The following is a 23,904-nucleotide window of genomic DNA, read 5'->3' as shown; positions in this document are numbered from 1 at the left end:
GATAGGTGGAGCACGATGAGATCTGGAAGGGGGTGGAACCGCTCGGTCGCTGGAAGTGGAGGAGGAGCAGTTGCGAGCGATGTGGCCCGAGATCCAGCAGCGATGGCAGCGGATTTCACCAGTGCACTCCACCTTAAAGTGGCCAGAATCTAGGCATTTAAAGCAGAGCCCCACCAGCCACCGGGGAATCCTAAGCTTGGCTTCGTCTTGGAGCTTAACGGCGGGCGCATCTTCCTGACGGCGCCGTGGACGACGATTCCGCACCTCCACCCAACCCTCGCCATCTGGCTCCAAAGCAACAGGACGAGGAACGCTATCTGGCCGTTGGGATTCGGAGTGAAAACCCAGCGGGTGAGGCTGTGGCTGGGAGGGACGGCGGCCGTGGTGCCGACCGTTGGAGACGGCGGCAGCGTAGGAGCGGGCGGGGTGGGGAGGAGCGGACCGTTGGGAAGACATGGAGTGCCATGCATTGTGTCAATGTTGCTGCCGCTGCAGTTTTGCGCCATGATCGAAACAAAAGAGTAGTACTATCTTCCATCGACCCCGAATGATGCATGACCCAGAGAAGAAGATGACGCTACATCGATCATACCTAGACGTCGAGCAAGCTGGGTCGATGTAATAATTAGATTGACGTTGTTGTTGTCGACGAAGCCCCTACCCGACAAAGACAAAACTAACACCCTTTGTTTCCATAGAGAAAAATCCACCCGTTTGCGTTGCAAGATCTGGCGGCACACGCATCGCCGAAGCCGAAGAAAATGTCAAAGGAGACCTTATTGAACACCTACTTGTTCAACTGACCTCCTCGACGGATCTAACAGTACATGTACCACCGGAACCGAAGAGGAAGCCGAAGCCAAAGGAACCATTATGTAACACCACGCCCACCATCGCTAGAAGGCCCGAGATGATGGATAAAAGGAGACGTACCTAATGCCCCAAGACAGAGAAAGCAACAACTTCCACCGGTAGGTCGGGGCCTCCTTGCACACCTCCAGTTGCGGAGCTGTCGGAGGAGAAGGAGGCCGGCTCACCCCAGTGCTCGCAGTCGTCGTTAGGTGGTCCACGGACATGGTTGCAATTTTTATTATCTTCTTTGTTCTTTGTATAGCCATGATTGAAAATAAATAGATTGAAAGTTTCTCGAAAAAAGAAGAAGTTCAATGCATGTTTGGATCGATATACACTATGTAGTACATGGGCACGTCCAATGTAATTTGTATACACGGCCGCCGCGTAACACGGGCACGTTGTCACGTTTGAAAGAAGTAACCACAACAAGAGAGGAGAGAGAGGGGGAAGGCGGCGTGGGCAGCTGGTCGGGCCCACCCGATGACCAGATACAATCCATGCTCGGCTGGGACTGACGTCATATAACTAACTGAAGTAGTACGAACGAATCCCCGATGTGGGCCCCACCTTTCCTTGTTTACCTCTCCTCGGCGCTGGGTTAAATCGCCGGACCCGATCGATTGTTCCTCTACTACTCCTCGTACACGTACGCCCCATCAGCCCACCCAGTACGTATTGTACAACGTATACATACACGGACCTGACAGTAAAAAATAATAATAAATCTAAGTGCAGTCCAACGTGATCCGGAAATGTCACCAGGTACGTATCCGCGTTAGGAAGGAACGAGATGCTAGATTTTGTGCCTGCCGGTGATGGTTGCCACTTTTCGGAATGACGACGTCCAAGGCACCGGTCGACGTTGAGGGTTTCGCGCAAGATGACATCGTGCCGGACATACTACTCTGCACTGGTCGACACCCGACCGCTGGATCGATGAATGCACGAGCCGTCGAATTGCTTTCGCCGCAGCCGCTCCATCGTCCCTCTTCATCTCCCCTCGCTCTTTCTCTCGGCAGTCACCGCATGAGAGACATATTGCACCGAAAGTTCGGGTCTTCTGGCAGCGGGTGATTTGTGGGATCTTACCAGATGAATGCACCTTGAAGCAATTGCATATCATGTAATTTTGCCGATGAAATGTCTCTATGTCTTTATACACGTCCACATACATGCCAGATGTTTTTGGGATGAGGCGTCGTCCTGGTTTGATTTTTCGTCTAACAAGGCTTCATCCTGACATCTGGGCCAAAGACATACTTTGTGACTAGTGATTCTCAAACTGTTATGTGGGCTACCTGGCACTCCTGTACGTAGCCAATGGACACATGGCCATGAAGGTTCTGATTCGACGAACTCAATGTGACTAACTACAGAAAGCCTTACTTTCAAGTGACTCGAGAAAGAGCAATCAACTCGAGAAGGAGGTATGGATACCGAGACCTCAATAAGTGAAGAATGGAGCTGGACATCCCTTTGAAGTCGAAATAAAGATGTGCCGGAATTTTGAGTTTTCTGTTGGCAAGTGATCCAGGGGATGTTGCCAAGGCTTCATCCAGACGCTTGGGCGTAAGAAGAACTTTGTGACTGGATTTTCTTGTATCAGGATCATGGAAAAATGATTACCATGGTATCCGACGGAACATGCACATGATAATGAAGCTTTTGATCCGGTGAACTCTGGAATCCCGATAAAGCGTGCACTACTCTACTTGGCCACGATTTGCTCCCGCCTTATTCTGAGTGGGTCAAAATAAGCACCGACCATACCATCAACTCTGATGACAACAAAGTGGCGACGGTGCTATCATCTCTAATGACAACAAAGGGGCGAGGGCTTGTCAAGCGATCCCATGGCTTCAAGCGGGCTCTTGGTCAGCGCACTCGGCTTGAACAACACCGTCGCAGCTTCCACGGAACCCGACTGAGCGCTGGCCTCGGATGTGGAGCCGACTGCGCGAAGCAATAAAAAATCGGGCAGTCGATGTTACCGGTGGATCTTGAGAACCTGAAGTGTGTATCGAACTGACGAAGCTCTGCATATCAATTGCTACAATCTTGTTGACAGGTTGAGGTCTATGGGAGGGGATTTGAACTTGAGGAATAAAATAAGAAAGACGAGAGATGGAGGAGACGTGAATCTCATTTCATCGCTGAAAAGAGCCGCGGTCAGCCCAGGTCTATGGGAGAGGATTTGAACCTGAGGATAATTTTTTTAGGGAAAAAACCTGAGGATAATTAGTACAGTAAGAAGCACAGTCCAATTTAATTTTAATTATTACCGCTTCCATGCATGCATCCGGCTCGCCCTTCTTAATTTCTTCTTACTACTCCACTTCGGTTAAACTAGTACTATTTACTTCAGTCAGTTATAAAAGCGAGGTATCTAACATATAAAGCCTCCTAGAATACCCGCCGTTCTGGAGGCCTTCGCGCGCGCATGATCGCTGGCCACTCGATCAGCTCGCTGGCTCGTTTTTCACCATTGATTTTTACTATTCACTGCTAGATTTTGTTACACCTCGCGTTGCTTCACTGGGTGGCTGCCAGTGGACCCATATAATCATTGGTCCACACTGCAGCGAAGGGCTCGTCGACTGGGTTCGTGACCATTGATGCTCCCGGTGAAAAAGCCCTAGATCGAGCGGTCAAAACAGATCACGCCCTCATTGATTCCTTCCACTCCCTCGACACCACCTCCTCTCCACCCGGCGGCGCCCCCTCCTTTCTCCCCACCCGCCTTCCTCCCCATCTGGCGGCGCCTCCTCCCTCCTTCCCATGGCCTCCCGCACCACGCGCCACCGGCTAGCTGCACCACCACCGCATGCAGCGCCTCCTCCCTCCTTCCCACGGCCTCCCGCATGGTCTGAAAGCTTGGTTTGCTCTCTCCCTTTGAGCCATGGGCGCAACGGGTCATCTAGCATGAACAAAGGGCAAGCATATGCTTTCGCCTTCAGATGCACTTCCAAGGGACTGTACCTGATCGTCTACTCAATATAAGCAAGTTGCAAGAGCCCCTTGTTATATAATTTAGCATTACTATAGATGCCAACCAAGACTTCTGCGTTTATCATCCTTTTGGATCTTACGTAATCCCCTAAGGCCATCCTGTGCATTTAATTGTCGGTTCTTTGCTGCTTAGACTACTATGTGGTATGCTTTTGAAACAGCCATGATGAAAGAAATATATGCTTTCGCCAGTACTTATAATGCACAAATATAAAATTATATATTGCTATTATGTTCTTCTATTCTAAAATTATTTCCCTAATCTGCCTATTTTGATCATGAAATTAAGTCAATTTCTTCTACTATCTTCATGTGTTTGCGGATAGGATTCTGAAAGCTTATAAACTTATTTTCAAAGCTTGCCTAATAATTTTATCATATAAGTTGAAATTCAGTAAAACATTCCCACTTGACAGTGATCTATTGTTATTCCCTTAAATGTTGATCCAAGTGTCATAAATGGCACAAGATGTAGTTCTGATTAGATTTTGAGTGTGAAATTTATACTGTCTTGCGGTGATGCATGATGTTATTTATTTCATTAGAGAGAGATAAGTGTTAACCTATTAAGTTAATTAGGGTGACCGATTTAATGCTTATGTTAATTATTTGCAGTTTATTTATGGGAGAAAATAGTGGTAGTTTATTTATTGTCATTGGTTAAGACTGCTGCTATTAGATCTATATGGTTGCGGTAAATATTCAATTATTTGCTAAATTGAGGGCTCAATGTTCCGCTGTTAGGTTAATTAGGCTAGCAGCTTTTAGCACTTCTCATCTATTGGTTCAGCTATTATTTTGTGAGAAAGAAAATTTACCCTCGCTTTGTCCCTACAGGATAATGACTACCTGATAGTGATTCCTTATGCTCACATCTTTGGCCTCATGCTGCAAGCTCTAAAGCTGCCCCCTGCAACTTACCAGCACAAAATATACCCAGGCGGAAAGAATCGTGTGACAGTGACTTTCATTTCTACTTTGGAATTGCTAGATGGTTCACTTGTCCCGAGTTCTATACCAGGTGCAATCTTAGATAGCTATGAAGATGCAGAAGACAGTGCTGCTATGGAGGCTATTAGATTCATGGAGAATGCATATGGCAAAGAAATGAGAGGCTACCACTACACCCATGTCAAGAGGCTAGAAAATCAAGTGACGCACCTGGTCAAATGGTTGACTTCATCGAATGAGACAATCAAGAAGCTGCGCAAAACATGCTACTACGCTGTCAGGTACATGAACTCATATTCTTCCCAGATAGAAAACACAACAGCTGCTCGCCACCTGAAAGGTCAGGACAACACCAAAGGAGTTATGAAAACATCTCTTGCAAGCATCGAAGGACTGACGCAAAGGCTACGCTACATTGCTATGAAGTTTGAGAAGCGCCTTGAAGCAACCAGCAACAGTTTCTGGTAAACTTTGCTGAATGTATCCTGGATAGCGTGCTTCATCGGTTACCGCAACAACCACCTTTTGTTTCATATCTATCAGACCGGCATCTTTCCCATTTTGGACTACTCCCAGCAAGATATGTATAGACTTTAGTCCTCCCTTGCTGCCTCTATGGTGAAAAGTAGTCTATGATGTAGTTTACGATCTTTAGATTTTATTGTTGTCTGTATAGTCAAGAGCGGTTTACCATCGCTTATTGTATATATGTGAAGGTCTCCTCTTCTACTGTTGTTTCACAACACTATGACCGAAGAAAACAACCTTTCCTTTTATCCATGCTTTCACACTAATGTTTGCATCAAACATTCCCTGCGATCATATCTGCAGCACTTACAAGCTCATATTAAGATTTCCCAATCGATCCTGCACACATTCAACCAATGTATATAAGCTATTCTCTTTGAACAATAATAGGTTAGAGCATACTCTCACACCGATTAGCTTACATTCGGCCTTTGCGCCATTGGCGCAACGGGTCATCTAGTAGGAAGAAATCCCGTGGAGGATGGGAACCCACCGAATGCTAACGCACCCCTCTCGATCCATCCATGCATGTCGTATGCTCCTTCTGTTCCTAAATATAAGTCTTTTTAGATTCTTTAAAACATATTAGATTCGTTTTCAGATTAAGTTTCCCATCTTTTCAACCAAAAGTTTAAATCAAATCTTGTTCTCAAATTCGTGCTGCTTGTGACGAGGGCTTTTAAGCAAGATCCATTTTTGAACAGGTTTTGACAAAAAAAAATTACAACTTCTGCAAGTTTCAACAGGCAAAACTTAATAGGAACGAATGAGAAATTCGCTAAGTTTAGAAACTGAATTTGTATGTTTTGGTACTAAATCTTAGAAAACGCACAAGGAATCAATGACTTCACGGATCATGAGGCAATCACGCGGTCAGGCTGGGCTACGCACCTGTGTGCCTCTGAGAGTTTCCGGGATCAAATTGCAAAGGAGAGATGCTGCCTGCCGCTGCACGAACAAGCCACCACAGATGACACGATCGAGATGCGGAGACTCGGCGATACCTTATTCGCCTGTCCGGCGCCACTGCCACCACCAATGTCACACCGCCGGAGAAGACTTTATTAAGCACCGCCGCCCCACCGCCGAAAGGGCCAAAGCGACACACATCGAAAAACCTACATAAAAAAGTAGCTCCAACTCAGGGAAAGCTACAACTCCTTCCACGTGGATGAAAACAATGGATATCGGGTTCCATATTAAGCAATATAACCAAGCCTCTATATCCGGCAGCTTTTTCGCTCTATTATTCATCCACTTGGATGAAAAATGATGTTTGGGTAAATTTGAATGTGGCACGTGTATTTGTTTGGTACCCAGCTGTGTACAAAGGCGTTGTGTGTTCAGAAGTTTGTTTCAAATTTTTTGAACTGCTGTGATGCTTCTTTTGGACGGTTGCATGCATGAGCGGCCTCCGCTCGGATGATGCGTGATGGTTGTTCTTTCTGTTGATGACGCGTGATGGTTGTTCGGATGTTTTCAGAAGCACCGGGTGACTCCGACGCCACCGCTCCACCGTCGTACACGACTATAAAGTTCTCCTTCCCTCCTGCCTCGCCTGCCCAGCTCTGCCCACCCCACCATCGAGCTCGGTTTTCTTGTCCGTCATGGCCCCGTCTCGCTCTCCTGGAGCGGCGGCGGCGGCGCCGTACGTCCGGTCGTCCCGTCCCAGCGTCCTTTTCTGTCGCGGCTCTTCCCATGCCGGCCTCGGACATGGCGAGCAGGTCCTTTGCACCGGCGGCGGCTGAGCCCAGGAGGACATCTCAAGAGAGACGCAGTCTTGGAGCGGAGCAGCGTGTCGCAGGCTCATGGCGCCGTGGCTCGGAACGCGGCGACGATGGCGTGCTTGTGCTCGGTGCCGTTGAAGGTGAGGTAGCACGCGAGCGGCTCCTTGAGGCCCCTCGCCGACGCCCGGACGTCGTTGTCCGCCGCGATCATCTCTGCCATGCTCGCCGGGAAGTGCGGGTCCCTCGACTCCTTTACCACGACGAGGCTCTCCTGCAGCCAGCGTCGGCGCCTCGCGCGTCGCCTCTGCGGCACGGTGGTCGCCGCCGGAGTCTGTGGCTGACGTCCTCCTCTTCAGCCCGCCCCACGGCTTCACATGTAGGCTGTAGCCGCCGCCGCTCCCTGGCCGTCGGCTGCCGCTTCCCGAGGCCTCCTCCTCCCGGCTGAACTTCTCTGCAATATCCTGCGCAAGTACATTTCAGTCACTAAAGTTCAGTTCTCCTGCTTTCCAAAGGTTAGAAATGTTCCTCAACAGCCTAGCCATTCTGGTTGTTCATCTACAGGTAGATTACTTCTCTTTGCTTTGGTATTTCTGTCTTAGATTACTATGTATATTGTTGCATGGTCTTGCATAACACATATGTCTGTTCTTTTTTTTTGCGGGGACATATGTCTGCTCTTTAAGGATCAATCCTTGCTTTCTTAGCTACGCAATTACGCAATCATTTGGAGAGATCATAATTGGATATCTCAATAGCTTGAATTTCCAGTTTGACATCCTTCGGTACGTCCTCCGTACACGACGATCTGTTGATCATGTAGATGATCTCTCTTTTGCCTTCCTTCTTCTATAGAAGAAAGCAATGTTCAGTAGTAATTTTTCGGCAGTACTTCGCTGGCTACTACTTGGTCTGTATTGTAGTGCTTGATATACTTCTCCTATAGAAGAAAGCAATGTTTAGTAGTAATTTTTCGGTAGTATTTCGCTGGCTAATGCTTAGTCTATACTGTAGTGCTTGCTACGCCTTGTTTTACAGTATTTTCTTAGCTTGCTACTACAGTTTTGTAGTAATTTTTTAGCTTGCTACTACCTCTTCTTCTATTACCTGTTCACTTGGTACTACATGTTCTGTTTCTGTACTTTTTTCTTGTAGTGAAGGCAGAGAATATGCATCCTTTTAAGTCTCCAACTGTGCTATCTTCTCTAAGATTAATCTCCCTGTCCTGTTTGGCATAAAATTCTTTGTATTTCTCTTGGGATCTTGATGGACCTAATAATCTTCTCTGAATTTAATCATGCTGCAGGACCGACGGAAGATGATCAGAGCGCGGCTCTGGACACTGCAGGAATTCATATGGACGGCCACCAATTTTAATCGGAGATAACCGTGAAATGCATACAAAAGAAACTAAAAACATAGTATACAGAGATCATTGATTCTCATAGTCACTTACCCACAAAGAAAGCTACATGATATAGTTTCTTTAGTAGTAAGTATATATTTTTAGTAATGGGTACTCCCTGTGTAAAGTAATATGAGAGCGTTTAAATCACTATGATCTAAACGCTCTCATATTACTTTACAGAGGGAGTACATTATAGTATCCTCTTTCTGTACAGGCCCAGTAAATTTTATAGGTTCAATTATTAATTGTTGCACATAGTTGGATTTGTTTCTAAGTTCTAATTTGTTCTATAACAGTAAGAATGACAGTAAGAATGTAGTTCTCCAGAGTTCAGTGCTACGATTAAGTAATTCATGTAGTGAGTAAATGGATGACACTCAGATTGTCAGAATGTGCTTAGTGTAGTACATAAATAATCCTACAGATGAGTTACTTGTATAGCACTTTCTAGGTCTGTACAGCACGTTGAATTTTGCAAAGAGAGATAATTCTGAAGTTATTTCGTATTTGCTGTGTACATGCAGTTTTTGTTTTTTGTTTCATGTGGTCCATCAAGAATCAACGAAATAATGTTCAGAGTTGTTAGAACAAGACTCACCACAGGATTGAGACTATCATGAACAGAGAGAGCTCAGTCACTATTTATATGACAAAAGGAGCATGTCTATTTGTGCGTGCGAGTAAAGAGGTCCGTATTTGCATAGCACAGTAATACCTTTAAAGCTACAAGAACAGTAGTTCAACATAGGTCAGGGACTTTCCCTGCTGCTCTAATCCGCTTGACCTGTTCAAGGGATGTTTTGTTGTTCCCGTATGGTCTTATATTTAGGACTGTCCCTATGATATGTACCGATGGTAGGTTTTGAAGACTGAAACTGTATCGGGTGACCTCTCATGCTTCTGTATATAAATGTGCATTCGAATTGTGGTTGTTTATCTCAGCACACCGCTTGCTCTCTTTCTTTATTCTTTTTTTTTGGCAAAGTACAGTTCGCCCTTTTTAGTCATTTGCGATGATTTGGTGTGATAGAAAGCATGATACCATTGCTACCCCATCGGATATGGATGTCCCACGAGTGCAACGAGAGGCTTAAATGTGCACATACACCTTCCGAGAAAACCCGGCTCCGATGGAAAGAAAATGCCAGGCAAGATGGCATGCCAATAAGGCCTCGCCCTCCACAAAGAAAGTAGAAGATCTGTCTAAAGTTTTTAGACCCTCTTTGCACTCCCACTTTGTTCTCGAACTGGAAGCATATGCCAATCAGGAGGCTGCACTAGAATGACATAAGCTATGAATGACAGTAACACAAATCTTAGTACGAGAGTAGCAATGTGTACTTCCTACTTTGTAAAATATATCGATCATGTGATGAATAAATCTATGCTTGCAATTCACCTTTATACATTGCTTGCCTTATTGTAACCCCCAAGTTACACATATATTTTTTCTCTAAAATCTAAATTGGTCAAATAGAAGAAATTAGCAAACTAGCATTACTAACATATTTCGTCATGATGCATCAATGGGGCGCGGCATGCCGCCGCGCGGGCATTGCTAGTATACACGAAACGAATCCCCCACCGAGAATCGCGGAGTTCCTGTAAGAATAAAATGACGATTGTTTTTTTTAAATACATGCGAAACACCTTATTTTAGTTATATTAACATTATTTTGGAAAGCATGTGAATAATTTTTAATAATGCATAAATATTTTTTATTAGATCACCTTATGGTTCTGAGGACATTGGCACGTTTCCAACTAAAAAAAAGACATTGGCACGTTGAGTTGGTACACTGGGGTAGTGTCATTTGGACGTTGATGTGCGCGATGCGCTCGTGTTGCATGCATGGATGCGGGCCCCAGCTTCAACTCGTCCGGTGAGTACTTTAATGCATGCATTAAATGCATCTTGGTGGGTAAATTAGATTAACCAGCCCCTCTTTTCTTCTTAATAACACAAGTATTTTCAGTAAGTTTACGAAATACCAAAAATTCATTCAACTTTACCTCCGTTCCAGAAAATATAATGTGTAGTACTATTTCCAAAAGTCAAACTTCTGCCGTATGACCAAGGTTTTGAAAAATGGATTAATATCTACTCCATTACAAAACTTATATCATTGGATCCATTATGAAAAATATACTTAGTGTGACTTGCTCTCATATGGATGACAGTTAACTAAGTCGCATCTAACTCCCCACCATTTTTTTGTAGGCGGAGATTTATGCTTGTTTTTTTCCTTACCATTTTTTTCGTTTGATTAATCAAATGGTATAGAAGCTCTCCCAAAAAAATAGTGTATAAGTTAAATGAGCTATTCTTAATTTTTATCCAGATGGCAATTAGCAAATCCCAAGTATTTTTATATTTTATTCTATAATTTTAGTCAAACATACGTATGCATATAGAAGCATTTTAGTGTGTTTGTTCACTGAGTTGAGTTCGTATGTAGTCCATACTGAAATATCCAAAACAAGTTGTATTTGTTAATGGAGGGAGTATATTAGAATTTCATAGAAATTGATGCAATTTATATGTTGAAATGACAAAGGTATTGATCAAACTCCAACATTACAAGAACATGAAAATACATTTCAACCCTGGGAGAATCATCCGTCCACTCCACCCCGCACATGCCTATGATGTATCATTGTTAGTGCTGTTAGAGTTCTAAGTTGTCACCAAAAAGAAAGAGTAGTACCCATGTATGCAACTAGGAAGTGCCAGCGACGTCAACCCCGAAGGATCCACGAACCGAAGAAGAAGATGATGCTGGATCAACTGTACCTACGCGTCAGCCCAAGTCAAAGAAATAATTAGATCAAACTCGTTGATGTTGAAATTTACCCTGCCCAACAAAGCCACAACAAACTCCCCATGTGTTTCCATGGAGAGAAAGACAATCATGTCCGACCGATCTCATTACTAGATCCGACGGTGCAAGGATTGCCGAAGTCGGAGAAAAGGCCGAAGGAAACCTTATTGAACACCACCGTCAGAAGGGCCGAAGTTGCACATAGTGAAGACCTACCTGTCCACCTGATCTCGTCGATGGATAAGATGGTACACGTACCACCGGGACTACAATATAAGCCGAAGAAATCATTATTGAATACTGTCACCACCATTGTTGGAGGGGCTGAATGACGGACAAACGGGGACGTACATATTGGATCAAGACGGGTAAAACTACAGCTCCCAATGGTAGATAGGCGCCTCCTTGCAGACCTCCACCAGCGAAACCGACCAAGGAGAAGAAGGCTGGTGATGTACCAAAGAAGGAGGGTGGCAATGGACGAAAGACATACTATGTGACAAGCGCTTCTCGGATTAGGATCATGCTAATATGATTACCATTATGTGGGCTATCTGGCACTCATGTAACCGATGCACGCATGGTCATGAATCATGAAGGTTCTGATCTGGTGAACTTAATGTGACTGACTAGAGAAGCCTTGCTCTCCTTCAAGTCCCGATGAAGCGTGCTCTACTATTTCCAGCTTGATGATTCGAATGTAAGCTGCACTTTGTATTACACGGTATCTGAAGCTTGACTTTAAGCATCATGTGTTTGACTTCAGCATCGACGTCACTGTGTGACTTTCTAAATTACTTACTCAAAATAACAATGAATGGTACATTTTTTCTGCGGAAAGACGAAGATCTATTATATAGATTTTCATCGGAAGTATAAAACACCCAAAATATAATAAAAATTGCATCAATGTCTTTGGACCATCGAACAATCACTCTCGTGGTCAGAATGAGTCGCCGACGGGCTCCCGTGCCAAGGCTGGTCTGACCTTATGGATGACAGCTCTTGGTGCCGAGTGTGTACTACATGCCCAAAGTTTGAGAGAATATACACGACCGAAGTCGGTGATGCACGTGCTAAACAAACAAACAAAGAAAACAGAGTAGTAGTAGCAAGCAGGAAGTGTAGTCCAATTAATTATACTATAGTAGTACCGTACGGTAGTTCGTACGTAGTATGTTGGTCATTTCCTTTTGTGGGAGTATGTTCGTACGTAGTTCGTACGTAGTTTGTACGTAGTATGTTCGTACAGAGAAAATGACCATCCCGTCAACATGCCAAGGCAGCTGTCCGTTTTTTGTTTTAAATCCAGGCATCCATCTGGGTTAAATGTAAGGACCATCTTCAGATAACTTGGATCTCGGGCTTTGCCCGGCGCTGTATCATGTAGAGCTGGAGGATTGGATTGGCGCCGTTTTGCTGCCATCTTCCCTAGTCCCTACGCTCTCGTAGGCGGCTGATTCGGTGATCTTGTCTCATACTGCTTCGCTTCAGGTCATTTTTCGGTTAAGTCTCCTTATTCTAATTTCAATTATTGCTCCATTACTTCCAAATTGAAGGATATTTGGCGTCCCTTTATCCGCACGAAGATTTATTTTTTCAAGTGGCAAGCTATTAGAGGCCAATTGCCGGCCACTGACCAATTTCGTGAAAGTAATGGGATGGCATCGGAATTCTGCGCCCTTTGGGCTGGGCGTGAGGACTCGGACCATATTCTCCTCAGTTGTGACAACAAAGGGCGGCGGTGCTATTAACTTTGATGACAGCAAAGGGGGAGAGGGCTCCTCAAACGGTTCCAAGGCTTCCAGCAGGTCCCTAGTCTACGCACTTGGCTTAAACGGCGGCGTCGCGGCTTCCTTTGAAGCCATCCTGCACATGCCAACGACGCGCGAATGTTGCTATCGCTGTAGTTCCGTTGTAGTGCACCGCTATGGACAACCCTTTGGACCAGCTGAGGTGCGGGAGACAATTTTCCGAATGGCGCCGTCCAAGGCACCCTGTCGATGGGTTTACGGCTAGGCTTCTTTCAGAGGCATTGGTAGCTTGCGTATGATGACGCTGTATCGGGCATACTAGGTTTTCTCATTGCGATATGTAGACTTACTAGCACTAATGGGGAAGCACGGCCGGTGGTTCTTCACAAAACCAAATTCGCCGTGTCCTAGGGTTTTAAAAATGGGAAACATTCTATAGACTCGGATTTCATGCAAGCTAGTGTGCCACAATCTACTTTGGCTACCTGTTACCTGTTGGGCAACTGTGGCTGGTCCCAAGGCATTGGATGTCGGTCTGATCAATTGGGTTGGCAACGGCTCCTCCATTTCAGTGCTGTTGGCCACACCTGAGCGGATCCCACCCAATTAAAGAAGCCGAATCCTAACCGCTCAACTTCAAGATTAGCTCGCATGACTTAATTATGGAATGGCGTGGCATTCGGCGACGACGAGCAAAGTGCAGTCGCATTTAAGATGCAAAGCGAGGCAGGAAGAAGCCAAACAGACGTGGGACCCACCGAATCTTCCCCTAACCGCTCGCTCGCTCGCTCCATCCATCCAGCCATCCATCCATGGAGTATTTACTAGGATGACTGTGAATGTTATGAAAATAATTAGATCCATTTACAGCTTAAGTTTTGTATCTTTTCAACCAAGACTTTAAATTATGTTTCTTTTCAAATTCGTGTTGCCTGTGACGAGGGCTTCCAAATAAGACCCATTTTGAATATGTTTCGACGATTTTTTTTAAACTTTCGCCAGTTTCAACTGACAATTTTCTTTTAAAATAATTAAACCAACAAAACTTAATAGGGATGAATAAAAAAATGACAAGTTTCGAAACCGAATCTGTAAGTTAAGAACTAGTATATTTTAAAAAACGCAGAGGGAATTAACGACTTCGCGGACCACAAGGCAATCATGCGGCTATCCGCGACTACTCCACCCTAGATCGAATTGTGTAGGAGAGTTGATGCTCGCCGCTGCATGAACAAGCCTGGCAAATGATAAAATACGTCATTGAGGCATTGCCACCGCTGCAGATGACACAATCGAGATGTGGAGACTCAAGGATACATTACTCGGTGTTCAGGCACCACCGCACCAACAATGTCACGCTGCGTAGAAGACTTCATTAAGCACTTCCGCCATCGCTGCCAGAATGGCCAAAGCTAGACAGTGAAAACCTACCTAAGAAGTAACTACAAATTACGGAAAGCTGCAACTCCATCCATGTGGATGTGACAAATGGATATCAAAGAATGATGCAGCTGCAATGTTTTTTTGGCTATGGAGGAGTATCTTGAGCATGCTTCGAAACATTGCTCACATGCTAGACTTTTCAGGGATGGGGGTTTCTTATTTTTATTTGTACTTGTAACAGATTTAGCTCTAGTGTTTCTCATGGTAGCGGCCGGATCTCATCATCTAGGAGGAGTGGAGGTGACATCGCCAGGTCTTTGCATGCTTACCAAGGTCGGAGAGAAGATGTCATACACCCAGCAGTCATGGGGAGCAGGGGCGACGTCACCCGATCTTTGCACATGAGGGGGACAAGCGAGGATGCTTACCAGGACCGGGGAGAGGCGAGGAATGCTTCAAAGGTTGGAGAGAAGAGGACGAAGCTGGCAGCCAAGAGGAGAGGATGTGTAGTGGATTTGAGCCTTGATCCGAGCTGGTATTGGGCAATATATACGCGGAACGAATTTCCCACCGAAAACCCAGGAGCTCCCGTAATAAGAATTATATAAAGGACGATCATTTAAAAAAAATACGCGAAACACCTTGTTTTAGTCATACTAACATTACTTTAGAAATAATGTGTGAATAATTATGGTCGTTAGGACATTGGCATGTTTCCAACTTAAAAAAAGGGACATTGGCACGTTGAGTTGGTACACTGGGGTAGTGTCATTTTGACGTTGACGTGCGTGATCCGGTTGTGCTGCATGCATGGATGCGGGCCCCAGCTTCAACCCGTCCGTCCTAGTTGTGGCAGGAATCCGAATCACGTCATCCACTGCATGTAGGCCCGACCAAATCTTCCTTCCTAACCGTTCGCCAGCTAGCTGTTTCAACTTTAATGCCTGCACATAAATGCATCTTCGTGGGCAAATTAGATTAACTAGCCCCTCTTTCTTCTTAATAGGAAAACACTAATGCTCCGCCGGCTGATGGCGCGAAGAGTTCCGCCACCTGCGCGACCGTTGGATCGTTCTTGATCCACACGTCCTTAAGCACACTCACATACGTTTACCTTATCTTGCAACAACAACAGTGTTGCAAATCACGTCGGCAACTTAGACAAGTTTTTGTAACATCAGTTCTGTTGCAAAAAAAATTCCGTAACAAAACCTCTGTTGCAAGAAGTATCTGCAACAAGAACTTTGTTGCGAAAAAAAATCCGCAACACAACCTATGTTGCAGAAAAAGTCCCACAACACAATTTATGTTGCAAAAAAAAATACGCAACACAATTTATGTTGTAAATGTTTCTGCAACAAGACCTCTGTTCCGAAGCGAAGGAATACGTTCAACCGCTAGATTGTGCCGCATCTAACGACCCGCGAGGCGGTGGATCTTTTAAAATGATCCGCCGGCCGACGCGTAGCGGTCCCCTTCTTAATAGCACAAGTATCTTGAGCAAGTTTACGAAATACAAAAAATTCATTCAACTTTAGCATTTTTTTCCCCAACGAGACGAAGTTTTATACCCCCTCGTCCCAAAACATATAATGTGTAGTACTATTTCCACAAGTCAAACTTGTGCCGTATGACCAAGTTTTTGAAAAACGTATTAATATCCACTCCATTACAAAGCTTGTCTCATTAGATCCATTATGAAAAATATTCTTAGTGTGACTTGCTCTCATATTTTTTCTTTTAGTACGGGAAACCTTCCGAGCTATTCATCGACTGTAAAGATAGTAAAAAGAACACCAGAAGTAAAAATTACATCCAGGTCCGTAGACCACCTAGCGACGACTACAAGCACTGAAGCTAGCCGAAGGTGCACCGCCGTCATTGCCCCTCCCTCATCGGAGCCGGGCAAACATTGGTGTACTAGACAGTCGGAAACCATCATGCTAAGGCCCAATAGGACCAGCGGACCAGAAACAACAACCGCCACCGACGAAGAGAGGCGTAGATCGGAAAGATCCACCCCGCAGACACACGTATGTAGACGAATGAAGACCGGATCCAACAAAGACAACCGTCGACTGGATCCCATTGGATCCGCCGGAGACACACCTCCCCATGCCCTCTGACGATGTGACTGACTAGAGAAGCCTTTGCTCTCCTTGAAATCTCGATGAAGCGCGCTCTACTATTTCTAGTTTGATGATTCAAATGTAAGGTGTGCTTTATTTTATACGGTCTTTGATGCATGACTTTAACCATTATGTGTTTGACTTCACCATGATGTTAATGTGTGACTTTCTAAAGGAGTTAAGACTAACAACCAAGTCATTGTTCTAGAACAAAGCAAGGCCATCCCTGAATCGCTCACACTTCACCCCAAACACATTGTTAACGCCAAATCTCCACCTCAAGACATGTGCACTCTTATCAAACAACTTGGTCTCCGAGGGAATAGTGTTACGTGTACACTTATTATTGACTAGGTGCAGTAATTTTTTTGGCGAAGGCCATATATTAATTAGCAGAATATCTTACAAAAATTGGAAAATACATTCTTTGGTGGTGCCAAAGTCTTCCTCCTGCATCCACCTGAGGTTGCGTCATGAGCAAAACTCATTGCCGCATCTGGGACTCCGTCTCCGCAGAGCAAACTTCTGTAAACCCAAGACATTGTATAAGCAGTTTACAAGAAGTCGTTTATGTAAACCCGGGTTAGAGCATCCACACTCCCTCCCCGAGGTCCCCAGCCCCTCCCGTCGTCAAGGTACAAACGAAGGGAGTGGGCCTGCAAATTTGCCATGGATCAGTGTAGAACTGTCGCCGCAGCCTAGGTCCGGGGCGTAGTACATAGGGTTGCGTGTTCACTTATTATTGATTGATCGTGTGAAACCAATATGTACACTTAATTCGTACTGCAATATGTACAATATCCAAAGTTTGGTACTCCCTCATATTATGGGACAGAGGGAGTAGAATGTACTCCCTCTGTAAACTAATGTAAGAGTGTTTAGATCACTATATTAATAATCTAAACACTCTTATATTAGTTTATGGAGGGAGTACAGGACTGAAATCAGCTGTGCATGCGCTAAACAAACAAATAAAGCGGAGTACACTAGCTTGCGGCACCTGAGCGGATCCTAACCGCCCATCCATGAATTAATTAACATTTGGCTGGCAATTAATTAGGCGAATCTATTTCCGTTGCCGCAAGTGGATTGGAGCGTGATCCAGCAGCTCACCTCGCACACGCGCGCGGCAGCTGGCCAGCCTGCCAGCGTGGCATTTCTGTTACGGCCCACTTTCCGTTTACCCGTTCAGTCACTCTGAGATATTTTGGTTTTACCCCTCCCACCCCATCCCTCCCCGCACTTTGTGTGACTGTGAGATATCCTTTTTAACCTGCTTGCCCCTAGAAAAAGGTCTAGTCATTTGAAACATTCTTCTTCACAATCCAATATAAACATCCAGATTGGTTTCAAACAAAGATGATAATGGAGTGCAAAGAAAGAATTAATTTGTTTCTAGCGCCGCCGCCGACCTGCCTCGTTTCTTGTGGCCTTGGGGCTATGGAGGCGCGGTGGATCACGGCCCTTACCGGCGGGAGGGCTCATGCTTCATTTTTAGTTGGTTTTTTCGGTTGGCTTACGGTTCGTGTTCTGCTTAGAAAGACGGAGCGGTGGTGACTCCCTAAAGACGGAATAACCCCCCCCCCCCTCCAGGTGGTGTATACGTCATCGTCGAACAACGTGTGCTGTGTCCCTGGCTGTTGGGCACCGGTCGACCGGTCCAAATTTGACCGGTTGTCATGCAACCATCTGATAAACACGATTAACACCGTCTGATCTGCTTCCTCCCGTCTGTCTCTCTCCATGCCTTTTATCTTGGAAAAAGTCATCCGCTCTCTCCGCCGCACGTGCTCCCCTTTGCCGTACAAATCACCGTCACCGCGGTAGCAAAGTTCGACGCCGCCGCGGCCCTGCTCGCTTCCTCATTGTAGCACAAAGGTCAACACCATCACAGCCTAGTCGGGGTTGCTGTGGTGGCTCCACCATGACCACCGGTTGCAACATTCTCGCAGCACTGTCGGAACTCGCCATGGTGTTGTTCCAGCAAAAAAGTCGTGACATCGTCCTAGTTTGGCTGAGGTGGTAGCATTGTCGTCTCCGACCATCATGGCGTCGCAAAACAGAGGGAGTATATTAGCATTTCACGGAAATTGATACGCCTTATATGCTGAAATGGTAGGAGTATTGATCAAACTCCAACATTACAAGAAAAGGAAAAATACAATTCAAATATAGGAGAATCATCCACCCCCTCTACACCATACATGCCTATGACGTGTTGTTATTGGTGCTGCTGGAGTTCTAAGCCATCACCAAAATCAAACAGTAGTATTCACATATGTAACTGGGAAGTGCCAGCGACATCCACTACAAAGGATCCGCGGCCCGGAGAAGAAGATGATATGGGATCATTCGTACCTAGATGTCGACCCAAGTCAATGAATAACCAAATCGAAGTTGTTATTGTTGAATAAGGCCCTACCTGACAAAACACAACCAAATCCCCATGTTTCCATAGAAAGAAAGAAAAACACGTCCACCGACCTTGTTGCTAAGTCCAACGGCGCAAGCACCGCCGAAGCCAGAGAAATGGCTGAAGGAGACCTTCTTGAAATCTACCGTCAGAAGGGCCGAAGTTGCGAACAGTAAAGACCTACTCGTCCATATGATGGTACACATACCACAGGGACCAGAATAGAAGACGAAGGAACCATTATTGAACACCGCCACCACCATCATTGGAAGGGTTAAAATGGCGGGCAAATGGACACATACCTATTGGCCCACGATGGGGAAAACTTCAATTTCCACTGCTAGATCGAGACCTCCTTGCACACCTCCACCGGTGAACCGACGAAGGAGAAGAAGGCCGGCGATGTACCGAAAAAGGAGGGTGGCGATGGACCAAAGACATACTATGTGACTAGTGCTTCTCGGATCAAGGTCATGCTATGTCTATCCATCCACTATGTGTCATTTTTACGTGTATTGATCAATGTTGCATGAGCTTGTACGGATTTTAGAGTTCGGAAATGGGGGCACGGCTATGCGGGAAAAAGGGGTTAGCTGATGCTGTCCGCTGACGTGTCCGGATGGAAGATCAATTTAGCCAAGTCTGCGTTTTGACCGTTGTTCCGAGCGAGTATTGTGCAATATATACACGAAACAAAATTCCCAACTAAAACATTGGAGCCCTAGTTAGAACAAAAAAATGATTGTATTTAAGAAAAATGTGAACCATCTTTTAGAAAGTGTGTGAACAAGTTTTTAGAAATTTATATTGCACACCCCAATTGGCGCCCCTCAAGAGTGAAACGAGTTTACTAGCCATTGCTGATGACATGGTAAATTGGTGGGCCCAAAGGGTCAAATAAATCTCCTCTCCTTTCTTAATGATGTGTGAAGGATTCTTGAAAATGTATGAAAAAAAATCTGTTGTATGAAAAAGATCTGTGGGCATTTCGGAAAATTTGCAAAGTCGTGAACATCTTAAAAAAGATGAAATAAAAGATAATTTAAAACCATGGAAAATGAAATAAGAAAAATGAAATTTAAAAAAAAAGAAAAAGGAAAATTGGAAATCATCTTCTTAGAGCATCTACAGCCGGACCAAGTTAAATCTAGCACCCAAACTTGTACGACAGGGCCCATTTGTGGACAGTGACCGGTCATCACTCAAATGTTCGATGCATGACTGGATACATTATTGCAAACATGCAACGTAAAATCTAGTGTAAATCTTTGTCCGCGCACATCCGTGTTGTTCCTTCCTTGTCCTTATCCGGCGGCCGCGAGACCCGCGAAGTGAAGGTTTGGTTGCCGACGAGGTTGAGTAGGACATGAGACACGGACTGGCCCACATGGAACACGAGGCGCCAACGTCTCCCATGCCGTACTCTTGCTCGTCGGAACCCGTGCATGGGCGTCGCTAGTCGAGGTGAGGTCGATGATAGATGTAGACGGGCGGGCCTCGTCCAAGGCGGCGTGTGACTCCGCCTCTGGAACTTGCGCCGCGAGGGTTGCGACGGCCTCCCTCCTCCTCTGTCTTGCACGGCGGGAATGCCTCTCGGTCACACGCTCTAAGCCTTTGGCGATGACGAATCCATGCGTCATTTGAGCGGGCGCATTAGATTCATGCCAGATCAAGTCCGAGCACGGTTTGGTGCACTACTCCCGAGAGCGGTGGAGAGCAATGCGGACATCCATCTCCTCCTCGGCCCGCTAGGTCCCGGAGTAGGATCCACTGCCCGGCATGTCAGAGACGGCCGGAGTTTGCCGGACATGACAGGAGCTTGGGGACGGAGGGGAGAGGGAGGTGAATAGGACGGAGGGGCTGGTATGGAACTTGCTTGCGACTGATGAAGGAACGATGCTCAAGTCACCTGGCGGGGGCGCGCGTGCGGCCTCATTTACCACACTTATTTAGATGAATTACTGCAGTCATTTTCATTCCAGCTGGCAATTAAGCGGCGGCGTAACAGATCCCTGGTACAAATACCTGCTACCGGCACCGGCGCGGCGCGTGCGGGCCGAGACAGAGACAGAGAAGAGAGAGAGGGAGACGATGGAGGCGGCGGATGGCGCTGCCGTTCGTGCCGGCGCCGCCATCAAGGCCCAGCAGCAGCCGGAGTCGAAGCAGGAGGAGGAGGCCGCCGTGAAGGTCCCGCTCCACCCCGCCCCTGCCGCGGTGCCCCAGCCTACCCCAGCCGCCATCAAGGTCCAGCAGCCGGAGCCGAAGCAGGAGGAGGCTCCCGGCGACACCGGCGACGACGTGAAGGTCCCGACCCACCCCACCCCTGCCGCCATCAAGGTCCAGCAGCCGAAGCCGAAGCAGGAGGCTCCCGGCGACAAGGTCGCCGTCGCCGTCGACGACGTGAAGGTCCCGCCCCAGCCCGCCCCTTCCGCGGCGCCCCAGCGTGCCCCAGCCGCGCAGACGGCGAAGCTGGTACGCATCTCCTCCTCTTCTCCGCCCACGCTCCTTCCTCGCTCCGCTGTGGGATTGATTTGGCAAAAGTGGTGATGCTCCTCTCGCGGTGGTTCTCCAGGCACCCGTGGTGGAGAACCAGAAGACGTTGAGCCAGGCGTCGCCCTCTCCCGCGCCCACCCCTGCCGCTTATCAGCCCGCCGTCATGGAGGAGCAGCTCCGGGACCTCGACGGCCACGACGTCCGCGTGGAGGGCGGGTGGCACGCTGGCGCCGCGGTGGGCGGGCATGGCCTCGCGCCTGCTCACCTACAGGTACGAATTCTGGCTTCTCCTCCATCGATGGATGGACAAGGGATGGATGAATGGCATGCCGTGTGAGTGTAATCCATTTGGCGCCGCCGGCAAGAATCGTGCTCATGCTTCTCTCGCGGTGGATGTCCAGGAACCCGTGCTCCGGCTGAAGGAGATGCCCGAGAGCCAGCCCTCGTCCTCTCTCGCGCCCGCCGCCGGCGCTGCAGCTACCGCTTATCAGGTAGAGGCAATGCACCTCATCCGACCTCTGTCTGACGTCTCTCCCTTGGCCGCTGCAGTTTCCGATCACGCAGCTATCTGTTGTTGCCTTCTTGCTCATGTGTTTTTGTGTCCTGGACCAGCGAATTCCGGTGGTGGACGATGATGAGCAGCTGTCCCCGGCGGCCACAACATGCCACCAGGTTTGGATTTGCCAATGTTGAGTGCAAATGTCCTAGTACAACTGTGCAGTCACTACTAGATAGATGGATACTCCGTTTTGCAAAGTGAACTGATTACAAACTTTTGTTCCATTTATTGATCTATATATATCAGGTTGAACCCCTTCAATCAGGCACACATGGTTGCCATGTTGTAATTCCCTTCTAGTGTTTTGCATTTTGCAAAGTGAACTGAAGCTCTGCTAAATGTTAAATGTGAACCTACAGGTAACCATGAACTGGCTGCTGTGCGCACTTACGGTGACTATCCTTGGTGTCATCCTAGTCGCCGATCTTGGCCTTCACCCGGCCAAATGGGCAGGAAAGATAACAGCAAAGACGTCCAAGGATTGGCTGCTCGGTGGCTTCGTCGCCGTAGGCAGCGTGACCAGCTTGCTGCTTAGTTACTCAAGACTGTAAGTGTCTCTACATACTCTTCACACCACGTTTCCATTTGAGCTTGATGCATGCATAGGATACAATGACCAGCTGATAACATGATTCCAGGCCGATTTACCTTGCCGTGTGGAGGGCGGGCACCGCCGGTAGCCTCGCGAGGGTCGTGCCGTCCGTGGCCTCTCTTCTCAACTGCCTGGTGTGGGTCTGCTACGGCTTTCTCCTCCACCCGGCAAATGTGCCGATGATCATCGTCAACCTCACCGGCGCCGCCTTCCACATTGGGTACGTTTCTGTCTATGTCTTCTACTCGGACACTAAGAACAGAATCTGGGTGGTGATCATGCTCGTGGTGGCTGCCGGCGCCGGCGGGGCCATCGCCGCCATCGATCTTCATGGCATGGAGCTGCCCGAGGCCGTCGGCTCCTCCGCCGTCGCCACGGCATGCGTGATGTATGGCGTGCCGCTCATAGTGCTCCTGGTTAGTATTTCAACGCTGCCCGGTGTGCATGCACAAGCAGAGTAGCTAGTAGCTAGTACGTTCAGCTATTTGACATTGTCTATTGTTTCAGTGTCAGCTATGGATCAGCGGAACTACGGCGGCCGTGCCCAACTGGTTGGTGCTTGGTGCCACATTTCTCAATGCTCTCGTCTGGTTCGTCGACGGCTTCGTGGTGCACAACGACCGACTCCAGGTGAATACTGTGCTGTGTTCCGCACTCCATGCATGCCATACTTGCTTCGGTCATGCTGCTGTGCTTCACGTGAATATTTTCATCCCATGCATGCAGGTGTCCCATGGTGTTGGTGTGCTGTTGTGCTTGATCCAGGCTGGCATCTACGTCTACTGCAGCAAGATCAACCGCAAGAAGGCGGCGAAGAGCACCCGTTCCAGCACCAGTACCTCCCTCCTCGATGAGCGCCTCCTTGAGGACGCCTAGCGACATCGTCCACCAGCTAGAACAAAGACGTTAGGCATAATTAGATGATGATCGACTATGTTTTCTTTTGACGAAAGGGCAACAGTACAACTTGTGATTGATATTGGGGAGGTTTAGAAGTACAAGGGATATACATTTGTCATCGGCATGCATTTGCTACCACTCAGGCTACACATTCTCAACCCTACTCTACTTAGTCGAGCTCCCGTGGTCTAACCAATAATTTGAGCGCCTCTTTTTTTTTTCCCGCGGCGTGGCACACTACAGGAATCCCGTTTTCCCGTGTGCTAGCCTATAAGCCGTGAGCTATTTATCGGGTACTTGGCTTATGTTCACTCTAAGCCGAGTGGTGAAGAAATAACACCTGGCAAACAAAATGCTCTCGGTTTATAGTGTCTTATAGTGTCA

At 47.0% G+C, this 23,904-nt stretch overlaps 1 protein-coding gene across 1 annotated transcript; it reads left to right on the top strand.

The window, feature by feature from the left end:
* The first annotated feature begins 4,668 nt into the window (after positions 1-4,668).
* LOC125540548 lies at positions 4,669-5,591 on the top strand. The gene has a single exon (XM_048704165.1). The coding sequence runs from the start codon at positions 4,750-4,752 to the stop codon at positions 5,281-5,283; it is 534 nt and encodes a 177-aa protein (XP_048560122.1). The 5' UTR covers positions 4,669-4,749; the 3' UTR covers positions 5,284-5,591.
* Positions 5,592-23,904: the final 18,313 nt, after the last annotated feature.

This window comes from Triticum urartu, chromosome 2, assembly GCF_003073215.2.
Source record: "Triticum urartu cultivar G1812 chromosome 2, Tu2.1, whole genome shotgun sequence".
Classification (NCBI taxonomy): Eukaryota; Viridiplantae; Streptophyta; class Magnoliopsida; order Poales; family Poaceae; genus Triticum; species Triticum urartu.
This window is presented reverse-complemented; position numbering and strand designations above follow the sequence as displayed.